Source organism: Hypomesus transpacificus, chromosome 3, assembly GCF_021917145.1.
Source record: "Hypomesus transpacificus isolate Combined female chromosome 3, fHypTra1, whole genome shotgun sequence".
Lineage (NCBI taxonomy): Eukaryota > Metazoa > Chordata > Actinopteri > Osmeriformes > Osmeridae > Hypomesus > Hypomesus transpacificus.
The window spans coordinates 3,889,435-3,904,023 of record NC_061062.1 but is presented as its reverse complement, the minus strand read 5'-3'; the positions used below and the strand labels follow the sequence as shown (position 1 = coordinate 3,904,023).

At 50.5% G+C, this 14,589-nt stretch overlaps 1 protein-coding gene across 3 annotated transcripts in view; it reads left to right on the top strand.

The window, feature by feature from the left end:
* The first annotated feature begins 538 nt into the window (after positions 1 to 538).
* The window catches only part of ralgapa1 (Ral GTPase activating protein catalytic subunit alpha 1), a 47,245-nt gene continuing 33,194 nt past the window's right edge, over positions 539 to 14,589 (top strand). For 2 of the 3 annotated variants that reach the window (XM_047014230.1, XM_047014246.1), the window contains exons 1-17: positions 539 to 932; positions 4,289 to 4,399; positions 4,500 to 4,549; positions 5,239 to 5,296; positions 6,201 to 6,244; positions 6,463 to 6,640; positions 6,817 to 6,932; positions 7,309 to 7,447; positions 7,746 to 7,954; positions 8,170 to 8,430; positions 8,637 to 8,813; positions 8,925 to 8,996; positions 9,128 to 9,276; positions 9,527 to 9,650; positions 9,905 to 10,142; positions 10,248 to 10,412; positions 12,299 to 12,487. In XM_047014230.1, the coding sequence (XP_046870186.1) occupies positions 827 to 932; positions 4,289 to 4,399; positions 4,500 to 4,549; positions 5,239 to 5,296; positions 6,201 to 6,244; positions 6,463 to 6,640; positions 6,817 to 6,932; positions 7,309 to 7,447; positions 7,746 to 7,954; positions 8,170 to 8,430; positions 8,637 to 8,813; positions 8,925 to 8,996; positions 9,128 to 9,276; positions 9,527 to 9,650; positions 9,905 to 10,142; positions 10,248 to 10,412; positions 12,299 to 12,487 (2,386 nt within the window). In that variant the 5' untranslated portion in view covers positions 539 to 826. The remainder of the gene's footprint in view (positions 933 to 4,288; positions 4,400 to 4,499; positions 4,550 to 5,238; positions 5,297 to 6,200; positions 6,245 to 6,462; positions 6,641 to 6,816; positions 6,933 to 7,308; positions 7,448 to 7,745; positions 7,955 to 8,169; positions 8,431 to 8,636; positions 8,814 to 8,924; positions 8,997 to 9,127; positions 9,277 to 9,526; positions 9,651 to 9,904; positions 10,143 to 10,247; positions 10,413 to 12,298; positions 12,488 to 14,589) is intronic. The other variant, XM_047014238.1, reaches the window with a different exon arrangement.

Here is a 14,589-nt window from a genome sequence, read left to right as displayed (position 1 = left end):
TAGTCTTGAACAAAAAAAACCCCATTGTGAACACACCAGTAAAAAGGGAGGATCTAACTACATTTCCCAAACATTGGTTTTGTGGAATGTTTACATTCCCTAAGGAAACCTAATTAGACCTTACAAATCAAAGCCAGACATGCGACTGAATGGATTTTAATGAACAGTTGAAGAGATGTATTTGCATTTTAAATGTATTTACATATTTAACTTATGGATGGGCCATGCTTTGTCCCGTTGTTTTTTTCTATTTGGAACATAACCTTTTGAAATAATCTGCAATCAAGAGTAACCAAGATTTATTAAACGTTGTCAAGTAAATAAAATGAAGGGGAAGTTATGAGGTCAAGACTCGGACAGATCAATCTCTGAATCTGTTAAATAATACATATATTTATATATATACATATATATACATATATATACATACATACCACACTGAACAGTTTCCTTAAAATCTGTCAAATGAAATGTAAATAAAGGTTTAACTGGTGAATATCTCTGCATTCCATTAACCATGTTTTCACTAACTCCTCCGCCATGTTTGGATCTAGCTAGTAGGCTAGCCTCCCGTGTTTTGGGGAGAGGTGTTTAGGTTGCTTGATGGGGAGGGTTGCATTATTTTACATAACCGTATCAGCAAAATGCATACCTCCCAAACTTGCCCATCAATTTATTTACTTCGTATAACACTTAAGGGCTGTTAGGTCGATGCATATCAAATGATAACGCACCTAAAGCTCTGTCGTGGTTATCCATCTTTTGAAGATTAGCCTGTACTGGGACTCGCTCCCTATTGCGAATTCTTGCGTCTTTTGCTGTCGGAATGTTCTCTAAGAAGACTCATGGAGACGTCAAAAAATCTACACAGAAAGTGTTGGATCCAAAAAAGGATGTGCTGACTCGTCTGAAACACCTGCGAATAGTAATCGGTAAGTTGCAATAAAATATTTGATGGCTTGTTCAGTTAGCAAGCAAGCTAGAATCAGATTAGAGGTATGATCGTTTTGTGTTAGCGGTGCACTGTGGGCAGGGTTGTGGTTGTGAAGTTATACATTTCGCTTCTACCTGTTCACTTTATGAAATAAAACCAAATGTACTAATGTAGCTGTCGCTAACCGAGGAAAGCTCGGGACTGTTGATGCGGATCTTAGAAGCTGCTAGCCCTGTCTGTTGGTTGCACACACATATAGATTCAGATAATTCTATACACTGTGCAATAAATAGTAAGTTGTTATTGCTCTTATTAAACCAGCATTTTTGTAAAAGCCATGACAGCCAGTCTTAGTTCCATTTTATATATTTTTTTGAATGTGGCAACTGCCGTCCACCTTTGCGGATGGGATAACGCGGGTTGCGGCTTCGATTCCAAACATGTAGACTACTTAGCTCTAGGTTCATGATAAATATTAGTGAAGGGCCTTGATCGCTGAGTTGTGGGGCCCTGGGAACAACCTTCCTCTGGGCATTGTCTGTAAAGCCAGACCAGAACAGCCCTATTCCCGCTGGCCCTGGGCTGTTTACATTATGAATGCCTAGACTTCTCTCTGGAGTGACTTATTATGATGGCAAACCCTCAGCTACACTGAAAGCCACGGGGCCATCCTCCTTATAGCTATGCTAAACTCCCATAGAGTGGCCTGTGGCCAGTGAAGGTCTTGCATGATCCTGATAAAGAACAGTATGTGAGCATGGTACCCCATGGGACATGGAAGGAAACAGACAAGTGGTGCCCAGAGAGTGAAAACATCCTTGCTGTGCTCCACTTCAGGAACCTATTTCCTCTATTGTCCTACCAGCATTAGAGCAGTTCCTGTTCTATTGTCTTTCAACATTGCTACTGGTCTGGCTTCACACAGCATCTAGCCATTGTGGTCAGAGTGTGTTTATGTTGGTGTGAATCTGTATGTGTGCATTCCCACCACGCCTTTCACAACCCCCCCCCCCCCCCACCCAAACAGCTTGCCTCACAAACAAATTTGTTAAACACTGTTTTGCAAGATGACAAGATGTTCCAGAAACATGCTGAAATCAGTACTATGGTGTACCCATGACATCATGTTGTGGCACATATTTTGAGGTGGAGTGTAGTGTGACTTGTGAGAAAATTGTATTTAGTGGGTGTGCGCGCGTGCATGTACGTGGAGAGGATGGGTGTGACTCTGCATTGTAATCCTAAGGGAGTGTGTCAGGCCCCGATAGGGATCACACATTCCAGCCTGGGGGAACTGTGTTACTGTTAAACCACCAGTCCACTACACAGCTTCCCCGACCAACTTAACTGAATGGCATCGACAGGCTGCCCTTCAGTCCTAAACAATGGATATGTTGGACGGTCACAGCTTAATGACATTTTGAAAAACTGAGACAAGTTTCCGAGTCCCCCTCCCACCACCACCACCACCACCACCAGCACAAGCTTTCACACGAACACAGCCGTTTTAGTATATCCGGCTGAAGACTCCTTGTCCTGTGTTCCAGGACGGTTAGAGATCTAGTCGCTAGTAAGGGGTTTGGCATGGCACAGGGCTCTCAGTCTTGTGTGTGTGAGATAGAGGGAGGGATAAGTTTTAGGAGCAGAGCATGCAATGTTGTGGATAACTGTCAGAGCTGAGTTAGAGCCTGGTACTGAGGGCCTCAGCAGCACTGCCAGGCCTTCCAAGGGCCCTGCCAACATGCCAAAGAACAGAACACTGTGTGTGTGTGTGTGTGTGTGCATGCGTGTGTGTGTGTGTGTGTGTCTGAAAGAGAGAAGCCAAACAAATGTGCAAAAGTAAATGTGTTTCTGCACAGTGTGGCCGTAACCTAAAGCTGCAGCACATCCATGTGGTGAGACCTGACAGAATAAAAACAGGCCGCGGCCGTTATCTCCTCTACAGTGGCGGTTCTAGACACATTTTACCGGGGGGGACCAGTGTTAAATCAGAGGGGCACATAAAGAACGGAAACAAATGATGTTTAAAGGGGGTCAGATGGCTGAGAGGTTAGGGTGTCGGGCTATTAATCAGAAGGTTTTTGGTTATATTCCCAGCCGTGCCCAATGACATTGTGTCTTTGGGCAAGGCACTTCACCCTACTTGCCTCTGAGAGAATGTCCCTGTACTTACTATAAGTCGCTCTGGAAGAGAGCTTCTGCTAAATGACTAAATGTAAATGTAAACATTAAATACTTTAATTTAGCTTTACATTAAAATCATCCAAACGGCTGTGGCTCTCCCTCTTCCAGCTCCTCAACTCTCTCAATACCTTGATATGTTTCTAACTTTTTAACTTTTTTTATTTACTGGGGGAAAAAAAGGCTGCAATGTCCCTTCCTCATTTCATGATGACTACTAGAAGAAGAAAAACGTGATAAAAAAATAAATAATAATTCAGTCATCTCAAGGGGGCCACAGGGGGGGCCAGGGACATTTTTACAGGGCACTGGCCCCTGTAGGCCCCCATGTAGAACTGCCCCTGCTCCTCTAACTCTCTCTTCTGGAGCCTGTGTGTGTGTGTGTGTGTTTATGTGCGTCTCAGTGCGTGTGTGTGCCTGTTTTATCTCCACACTATCAGATATGAGGACTTGTCTGTGTTGTCTCTGCAGACAGCCGGCCTGTCTTCCACTGTGCGTGGGATGGGCTGAGAATAACAGAATGAGAGACGGTCTGTTCCGGGTTTTGAGAAGTCTCTCTGAGACATAACCTTTCACAAAATCACTCGGTTTTGTCTTCAATATTATTATATTATTGTGTTCAATATTTTTATTTTTTTTAACACATTTTTATACAAATTGAATGCCACTGTGGTTTAGGAGTGGGACCAAATAGGCTGTCAATTGGGTCTGTACTCAAAAACACAATGTTTATTAGATAAGTGTCAGCTTCTCCTAATATGAGCAATTAGTAGATATTTTGAGTAACTGACCCTCCCCATTACAGGTGATTCAATTGAAGAAGCTAGATCACATGACACTGCTATAAGTTAATGCACTGATGAAGTCAGAAAAGGCCAAAACATGAACATGTTTGGTTTCATGGCCAAATTAAATGGGTGACATTGGGATACTGTCCTTGCTGTTTTACTTTGATGACTGCCACTAGGCTATTCATGTTTGGGTTTAGGAAGGAATGCCCAGTTCCTCCACTGCAATTTGAAAATACTTCTAGACCTGAGCTAGTAAGGCGAAACCCTCTAAGTGAAGGATATGTGGGGTTAAGTGTGTGTAGGCCAGCCCCGAGCACTTCAGTGCTTGACTGGGGTTCCACAACTTATTGCACTCCTCTCAAAAACGTTCTCTTCTCTGCAGAGAATGCTGAGCCGTGTGACCTGAAACACTTCTTTGACCAGTACTACTCCCACATCTACTATGTCTTCTTTGAGAACTTTGTCACCATCGAAGTCAGCCTCAAACAAAAAGGTGAGATGCCTGGGCTTGGCCAGGGGAACGGCACTAGAGAGGAGGGAGGAGCGGCCTTTTAACTGTTTGTCTACCTCCTTTTACCACTTCTCTGTTGCAGGTCACAAATCGCAAAGGGAAGAACTGGATGCCATCCTTTTCATTTTTGAGGTAAACTTCTACTTCCCTGTAGGAAGTTGTCTTGATAAGAAAGCCTCTGAATAAACAGATTACAACTACAGAAACACAAAGAAAAGTTCCCCATGAACACAGATCAAACACAGATCGAACACAGATCAAACATAGCCGTAGACTCAAACCAATGACATAGAACATCCTATTATCAAGCCTATGTAGGAAAGACTAATCTATGTCTGAGAGATAAACCTTGTGATGAGGATATGCTATGGGTACATGGCTTAAAGGTTAAACAATAACAATCTGTGTTTTTCTACCTGCTCAGGGCCAGTAGAGTGTTGAATAGTTAAGCTTTTAGTCTGTTTAGATGAAGGCGTGGTCAGTGGTGTGACCTCGGTGTTAAGGCTTGACTAATGCCTTGACCACCGAAGCCTGAAGGCCTGAGATCTGAAGTCATGATATGGAAGATCAAAACCTGACCTTGCCTGACCCCCCACACACACACACACACACACACACACGCACACACACACACACACACACACACACACACACACACACACACACACACACACACACATACACACACACACACACATAGGTATCTGCCAGGGTAGTTTAGCTAAGACTCTGTGTGTCAGTGCAGTGCCAGTCAAGTTTGGGGTGAAAACAGACCTTGTACTTGTGGTTGGTGACTCATCTATTTAACGTTCCGTTGACAGAAAATCCTGCAGCTGCTGCCAGAGAGGATACAGGGACGATGGCAGTTCCACAGCATAGGTAAAGCTCCTCCCCTCCCCCACAGACAGAAAGAGTAATAGTGGTTTTAGAGCATTGAGTAAACATAGTTGTATATATTCAGTTATGTTCTTGTATGCATACACACATACAGTGTATCTAGCTATCTATCTATCTATTTATCTATCTATCTACTGAGGTGGGTCAGATGGCTGAGCGGTTAGGGAAGCGGGCTATCAATCAGAAGGTTGTCGGATCGAATCCCGGCTGTGGCAAATGACATTGTGTCCTTGGTCAAGGCATTTCACCCTACTTGCCTCAGGGTAAATGACTAAATGTATATGTGCAGAGGTGGTCTCCTTTGCCACTGTGCTGAGGATTGTGTGCAGCTGGCTACACAGACCACCCAGAGTAACCGAGGGTGCCAAGGTCCTGGGTTAGAGAAGGCCCAGGACGGACCGAGACCTCAGACACGCGTGCAGTCATACAGCCTTTGCAGTAGTGGCCATAAGTTGTGGCCATAAGGCCATAAGGCCATAAGTTTTGGCAAGACAAATGTTGTGTTTTGCAAAGTTTGGTTGTTCCGTATTTGAGGAAAATGTTTTCACGTTTCTATGAAATGCAGTAAGACACAGTAACATATTTTTTCAAGCTTTTTGGGGGCAAACATTTTCAATGTATGCAAATAGTCCCCTCTTTTACAGCAGTCAATCTGCTCTTAAAATCCAATCAGAATGATAGAGTGATTTCACCTGGCTAGAACTACTTTACACTTCCCCCTGTGCTGATGATATGACTTACTGAAATAATTTTAGCAGTCATTTTATGCCAAGGCCAAGCAAGCTTTGCAAACACAAAATGTATGTCGCTCCCAATACTTTTGGCCACGGCTGTTCACTGTGGGTGGACGGGCCAATGAGATGTCTCCCTCTCTCTTTCCTCACAGGGTTGATCCTGAAGAAGTTGTTACACACTGGGAACTCCCTGAAGGTACGTCTCCCCATGGTTACCTCCAAATGGGAAAGCTACTTTTAAGGTTCTATCCCTTCTGTCATTTTGTCTCCTCTCTCCTTTCCTCCACACCCCTCACCTCCTCTCCTATTCTCCTCACCTCCTCCCCTCCATCTTCTCTCCTCTCCACCGCTCTCCTCACCTCTTCTCTCCTCCCTCCTCCTCACCTCCTCTCTCTTCTCTGCTGCCCTCTCCAGATCCGACGGGAGGGGGTGCGTCTGTTCCTCCTCTGGATGCAGGCCCTGCAGGGGAACGCCCTGAGAGAGCAGCTGTGTATGTTTGCCTGCCTCATCCCCGGCTTCCCCTCCCCCCTGTCAGAACTCGGCCCCCGCACCCTGGACAACCTGGTCAACCCCCCCCTCAGTCTGCTGGAGAGTAGGTGGCACCGTATACACACACACACCCTGGCACTCATTTACACACATTTTCAGGCAAATGTAGTGTACCTGGAAATGCTTAATGGGGCTTTAATGGTGCTGATTCTTAGAACTTAGTGGATTTTTTTCACTCTCTCTCTTTCTTACTGGCCTCCTTCTCTGTTACTCCCCTAGCGCAAGTGACCCCAGAGGAAATCAGCCCATTGGTTCCTCCCCAGTCAGGTGACAAGAACCAGGAAGACCTGACTGGCTACTTTCTGGAGGCTCTGCTTAAATACATGGTAACGCAGGTAACCGTGCTTTCTACTAACAAAGCTAACATGTCTGGCCTGGATGCAGTCTTGGGCCATTACTGCTACCTACCTGTCTCTCTATCTGATTGGCTGGCTGGTGGGATGCTTGGCTGATTGGCTGGCTGGCAGCATGCCTATCGCATAATTGGTAGCTTACACTCAGCAGTGCTTAAGAATGACTCTGAATGGCATTTTGCTTTTAAGGTGCTTTTGCAGATGGATGCACACACACAACACTGCAGCACATACATATATGTGTGTGTATATAGTACATTATAGCTGTGTGTGTGTGTGTGTGTATATATAGTACATTATAGCTGTGTGTGTGTGTGTATATAGTACATTATAGCTGTGTGTGTGTGTTCTCCCTTAGGCAAAGAGTCTGGAGTGGCGTTGCAAGGAGAACCATGAGAAAGGTTTTGCCTTCCTGTTTGAAAACTTCAAGAAGTTCTACCTTCCTCACATCTTCCCCAACTTCTCCAAGGAGACCAGCCTCTACCAGCCCATCCTGGGTAAGGAGAGTAGAGACGAGTGGAATAAGTTGAAATAGAGTAGAAACCAGACGTCTCACAGATAACTGACCTGTTGACCCTCTGTCCATACATAAGGAGCTGGCCTTGTCCCAAACTTTAGCACTGCAGTAATACAGGTCACTGTTGTGGTAGAGCCTGGTGTTTCAGTGTATTATAACGTCTTCATCTAGCTGACTCTATTTTTCCCCAAAGAGGGGATTCGAACCCACAATCTATAAATCTGTAGTCAAATGCTTTACCACTGAGCTAAACCCAGTTATGTGTCGGCATCCTCCAGAGGTGCCCCCCATCCGGGCGAAGCCGTACTACTGTGTGGTGCGCCGGGAGCACGAGAACAGCGAGGTGGTGTACTGCACCAAGGACAGCTTCCTGCAGGCCAGGGTGATCTTCATCCGCTGGCTGGTGTCCTTCTGGCTGGAACCCCGCTCCAACACCACCACCATCATCCCCGGGACGGAGGGGGAGAACGTGCCCAAGAACATCCAGGTAAACCATGTTCCACATTCTAACGGGAATCTGGACGCTTAGGAACCAACGGGATCTCCGGGGGTCTGTCTCAGAGAAGGTTACTTTTTAAGGGGTTCTTTTCAAAGTTTGTTTCCGCCTGTTATGTAGTGATCAATGGTGGTCTGTGTGTCTGTCTGTTTGTGTGTCTGGCGTTCCGTGCGTGTGCGTGTTCGCGCCCCCTCTTCCTCTTCCAGCGCGCGGCAGCAGGCCTGGCAGCGCGCCTGGAGGACGGGGGCGGTTTCCCCCGGCAGCCGGACGGCCTGGACGGGGGCGTGGGCGGGGCGTGCGAGGGGGAGCAGAGCCACTCCAACACCAGCACCCTGACGGAGAGGGAGCCCAGCTCGTCCAGCCTGTGTAGCATGGACGAGGAGCAGCTGACCGACATGGAGGTGGTCCGCCGAGTGCTCTGCTGCTCCCGGACCAACGTCAACTTCATCACGGAGATCTTCAGACAGGTAGCGCCTTAGCGGACGGGTCACACACGGGGTAACGTACGCGCGCACGCGCTTTAACATAGGAGACAAAGACTGGGGACGCAGGCGGGAAACAGACGAATAGGGAAACGCGCGCGGAGGGTAGCAGTTTGTTTAGGCACGTACACACACGTTCACGTCCAGGTAAGGAGCTGTGTGTGTGTGTGTCTGTGCTCTCCCCTACCTAGGCGTTCCTGCTGCCCATGTGTGAAGCTGCGGCCATGAGGAAAGTGGTGAGGGTGTACCAGGAGTGGATCGCCCAGGAGGACAAGCCAGTCTTCATGAGGGAGCCAGAGGAGGGTCTAAATCCCATGGCCGGGAGGAACAGCCAGGAGCCACGGGTGCCGCAGGAGAAGGAGGAGGAGGTGAAGGATGGCAGGGTGTGTGTGTGTGTGTGGGGGCGGGTGTGGGTGGGTGGGTGGGTGTGTGTGGCACACAAATGGTCTTGAAATCTAAAGTGCTCTCTGTCTCATCAGGGTGTGAATAAAATGATTGACAACGAACTGCTGGAGTACAGTGTTCATGCTGGAGTCCAACCAACTCTACAGGTACAGTTAACAAATACCGTCACACACACACACTCACCAGATAATTCGCCTTTTTTAAGGATCTTCTACACCTCCTCTTACGTCTTCCTCTTTCCAATCTGTCCTCCTCCTCTCCTCTCCTCATCCTCCAGGTGTTCATCACCAACTCTTCCAATGTCTTCCTCTTGGAGCCAGCCAATGAGGTGAAGATCCTGCTGGAGGAACATGTGGACATGTGCAAGAGAGTCCTCAACATCTACCGTAGCCTGGTCATGCACGAGACCATGGACCAGAAGACCTGGTACTGACAGCTGATATCTACTAGCCCCTGGCTCCCTACACCCTTAGTTCCTAAGACTGACCCCTAGTTTCTTACATACTAGCTCCTTGCTCCCATAGACTCAACTTCTTCAGATACTAGCAAGACTGTATATAAACTACTAGCTCTCTAGACCCTAGCTTAGACCTTCAAATTGCAATGAAGCTCAGCTTTCTTTTATTGTGTGTGTGTGTGTGTGTGTGTGTGTGTGTGTGTGTGTGTGTGTGTGCAGGGAGCAGATCCTGCTGGTGCTCCTCAGGGTAACAGAGTGTGTGATGAAGAGGCCTCCCTCCATAATGCCCCAGGGAAAGAAGAGCATGACTCTATCTGGACGTCTGGCTGGAGCCGTCTTCCAGGTAACCCTGTAGTGTTACCCTGACTCCGACCCTGACCCTGTAGTGTTACCCTGACTCCGACCCTGACCCTGTAGTGTAACCCTGACCCAGTACTGACCCTGTAGTGTAACCCCGACCCTGTAGTGTTAGGATGACCCGAACCCTGACCCTGTAGTGTTTGAATGACCTGGATCCCGACCCTGTAGTGTTTGAATGACCTGGACCCCGACCCTGTAGTGTTCAAATTACCCTGACCCCGTGACCTGTCGTCCTAGACTCTGATCGTGGCGTGGATCAAGGGGAACCTGAACGTGTACATCAGCCGGGAGCTGTGGGACGACCTGCTGGCCGTGCTGTCCTCGCTCACCTGCTGGGAGGAGCTGGTCACCGAGTGGTCCCTCACCATGGAGACGCTCACCAAGGTTCTGGCCCGGAACCTCTACAGCCTGGACTTACAGGAGCTGCCGCTGGACAAACTGAGCGAACAGAAGCAGAAGAAGCACAAGGGGAAAGGTAGGCGGGAGAGCGAGCCTCGTCTGGGATTCCTAGGGGGTTCTTGTTTTGTCGTATCCTCCCTGCCTCCACCCTCCACACGTCTTCTTCTTGTCCTTCTTCCAGGTGGAGGTCTGGAGGGGCAGAAGATGGTGGTGGACCGCTCCTTCTCCAAGGGCTGGAGCAGAGACCAGCCGGGCCAGGCGGCAGCCATGAGGCAGCGCAGCGCCACCACGGCCGGCTCCCCAGGCATCGAGAAGGCACGCAGCATCGTGCGCCAGAAGACCGTGGGTGAGTTTGTGGAGTGGGGGGGGGGGGGGGGTGGGAGGGGAGGTTGGGGGCCTGCCAAGCGTCTATCTAAGTATAGGAAAAGCCCTGTGGGCACTGATTAGACTTCTGGAAGGTGCTGGTGAAAGCAGGAACTGTTTGTGCCTTGCCGCGTCTGGTTTTAACTGAATTAGATTGAAACCCAGTTTCCGAGACAACGGTTAGGGTGAATCGTAACATAGAACCAGAAGTAATTTTGTGAGAAAATCCCATGACTATTACCATATTTTGAAGTCAAGTTTTTGGGGAAAGGCCCTTAGGGCCGGTGAGAAAAGGGCTCTGTCCACATTTTCCTGTGCCCTGCCTCAGTGCTGAGGCCTTCTCTCTGTCTCTCTCTCCCAGGAGCACTGCTGTCTGCCTGTCTGCCTGCTGACTTTCACTACCTATCTCTTCGGTCTCACTCTCTTCCTGTTCTTCCTTCCTTCTGCCCCCCCCCCCTGCTATTTCCCACCACCACCACTTAATTACCTCTTCTTTCCACTCCATCCCCTCCTTCCTCCTTTCCCTCCCTCTTACACCCTGCTCCCTCTTCTCCTCTCTACCCCTCCTTCCTCCCCTCTCCCCTCTCCTCTCTTCCTCCCCCTTCCTCCCCCAGCCCTGCGGAGCTGCTCCACAGGTGACAGCCTCCTGTCCTCAGCCTTTATCCGCAGTGCTAAAAGTGCTCCGGTGCTGGTCCATCCTGCCCTCCCTCTCCTACCCGACTCTGCCCTCCCCTCACTAGCTGACCACCTGTCAGGTAGACACGTCTCCACCTGGTTCCAGCTGGATGTCTCACACCCAACACACACACACACACGTCTGCCACCCCCCCTTCCTCCATCCTACACACCTGAGTTTCTGCACCCGTTCTTCTACCTGCACAACCTTCTATCTTCTCGTGTGTGTCGCCCCTCACCTGGAGACCGGGACCCAACTGTCTGTCTGCGTCCCGCTCCAGCCGTGTGTTTCTGCACCTGCTGCTGCCTGTCTCGTGGACCTGCATGACCTGTCTGTCTGCATGACCTGTCTGTCTGCATGACCTGTCTGTCTGCACTGCCTTGCTGTCTTGCCTCACCCTATCCTTCACATCGACCAAGTCTGGAGTTGTTGTTTTGTTGTGGTTGCTGCTGTAGGTGTTGTATTGTGGTCTCCCTTCAGGACAGTTACCCCTGCATGTGTTTGACTGACTGCCTGTGTGACTGCCTGTGTGACTGCCTGTGTGACTGCCTGTGTGACTGTTAGAAGCCTGGTGCTGGATGTAACGGAGTTCTGCTGGCCAGGTGTTCCCACCCGCACATTAAAGGGATAGTTCAGCTTTGCACTTGCATTTGGCTTGGATGCTGGTTCAAGCATTCCAAGTCCACGATTCCAAAACCTTCTCACTGGAGAATGTCTATTGGAAAGTGAACCTTTGAGAAATGAAGCCCAGGTTTTGGACACCTCCAGGTTCCTTTGGGTCTTGTTCTGTTATATTTCTATGTCACTTTGGATGAAAGCGTGATTGAAACGTAATATTCCTCTGAGAGGGACAATGCTACTCCTGGGGTGATGATCTGGGCTGTGACAAGCCGTCAGCCCAGACACAGACCCATCCTTTTGTTTGGGCCAAGCCTAATAAATATTGTCTGATTAGGCCAAAGACAAGCTTCCACCAAGTTGAACAATAAAGTTGTTTGAATCAAAATGACAAAACATCCCCTCTGGTCCAGATCAACTCTAATGTGATGAAGCCGAGAAGCTTCTAAACCTCGAAGAGGAATGCTGATGTGTCATGCTGTGTTGTGTGGTATACAATATCATGTGTGCACAGATGTTCATGCATGAGTGAGTACAGTGTGTGTGTGTTAACCCTCTCTCTCCTGTGTCTGTAGATCTGGAGGACCCCCCTATGGCCATGGCCCCCCGCGCCCCACGAATACGCCACGCCTCCCAGAGTGAGGAAGTCCCGCCTTCTGAGGTGTTCTCTGCGTCAGGTGACCTGGAGGCCCCGCCCCCACCCCTCCCCCGCAGCAGCAGCGCCTCTGACATCATGGAGCCCTTCATCACCGATAGGGTCAAAGGTGACCTTCCTGTCCCCGAAAGCCAATCACCTTCCACTTCCTCCCCCTCCATCAACACCACTGTCCCCCCCCCCCCTCGGCTCCCCCAGGAGTCCCCCTCTGCACCCCCCTGCCCCCCCCTCAGCCCCAGAAGGCAGAATCTCCTCCCTAGAGGGGGGCGACAGCATATACGACCACCTGTGGCTGGTATCTGATCGCTCCAGGGCAGATTCTGCCCTCACCCAGTCCTATGAGAGAGAGGGGGAGGGAGAGGGGGAGGAAGGGGAGGATGATCTGTTTTCCTCCCTCAGGGAGTACCTGAGAGGCCAGGAGGAGATGTGGGAGGTCAGGGGGGAGGCGGGGGAGAGGGCTGCCTCTGTTCCGGCGAGGGAGGGCAGCAGTGCGTCTGACCAGACAGGAGGCGGGGGCAGACAGGTCCAGGTAGGACAGGTGTGTCATCTCCACAACCAGGGCCAGGGAAGTGTAGACTCTGAGGAGGAGGCCGTAGAGGCAGAGCAGAGCAGCATCTACCAGTGTCTGGAGCAGCAGTGTGACTGGGCGGCCACCAGGGGGGGCTCTAACCTAGAGCAGAAGGAGCTGCAGGGCTCTGCAGGGGACGGGGGCGCAGACGAAGGGGAGGAGCCCCGCCTGGTCAGGCAGGATGCGACCGCGGGCGAGGAGGGGGTCGGGGCGGGACAGCCCCACCCCGCCAGACCCAGGCTGGTCCGGGGCAGGCCCAAGAAGCGTCACGACGGGGGGGTCCATGTCAGTTTCAGACCCTCCACTGAGTCTGTGCAGTTCCACAACCCACTGGATAGCAAGGAGGCCCACTGGAAGGCTCGTCTACGCCGCCTCAGCCACTTCCACAGCCACAGCCTCTCCTCTGGGGACCGCCCGGGGGCCAGGGCGGGGCCCGGGGGGGCCAAAGCCGGAGGTGGTGGAGGAGGAGGAGGCGGGGCAAAGGGGAAAGAGGTCAAAGACAGGTCACTGCCGGTGTCGTGGGAGGGGTCGGGCGAGGAGCAGCAGGCAGAGCAGGGGGGCGTGTCTGGATGTGGGCGTGGCCGACTAGGCCGTGCCTCCCTTTATCACCGTGGGTTACGTTCCCGGTCCCAGGAGTCGGACTCCAGTCCCTCCCGCCAGCAGGTGGCGCTGCTGGGCGGGGTCTATAAGTCTGTGGTCCACGCCCTTTCCAAGCCGCGGACCCAAGGCACCTCCCCCTCGAGGGCGGGGCGGTCGGCGGGCGATGCCCCTCTCAAGGATCTCTACACCCATGTTCTGGGATATTTTGGGAGGAAGACCCCAGGTGAGGATTCCTGAAGCTTCACCGGAACACAACTACAACAAACAACAAACAGATAAATGAGGAAGGAACAGTCATAAACACAAACAAACAAAAAAAGCGCCTTTCTTTCTCCTTTTCTCCGTTCTATCTTTGATTTTTTTTTTTGCTGAATGCCGATTGGTTGATTGAATTGAAGCCTTTTTTTTTGTGTTTCCTTTTGAAAGTAGCCCTGCGTGACCGACCGAGAGGCTGGGGTGCCCCTCTCCTTCCCTAGGATGCCCCCCCTTCCTCCTACTCCAGCTTTGGGACTAAACCTCTGCCCCCCCTCCCTCCTCCCCCCCCCCCCTGTCTTGGATGCTGCATGCGGCCTCATGCCTCCCTCCTAGACATCAGCCCTCTCTCCCATCAAACACACACACACACACTTCAGGCACTAACCTCAACACACACACGCACACACACGCTTCAGCACCTGTGACTGCTTTCCATCGAATCCGCAGCAGTTGGGATCCAGTGTACAGGTGTTCTGTAGTGTAGTGGGGGAGGTCTGGTCCTGGAGCGTAGCAGTGGGAAGACAGGCTCAGCGTGTGTCTGCGTTCGGAGAGCTCCCAGGAGCTGCTGCAGTTCTATGTCAAGCCTCCTGGGGGCAGCAGAGCTCTTGCAGTCAGAACTGAAGGGACTTGACAGCCCTGTGTCCCTGGGCTCATGAGCCTTTTACATGCGGTTGACTAACTAAGCGACATTAAGAGAAGGACGTCTCAAAGACGTCATTAGTTCTGCAGCTCCAGCTGGGCTGACATCAGGGCTCTCCTGTCTACTGGACCTCCTGAGTGAAGGATCC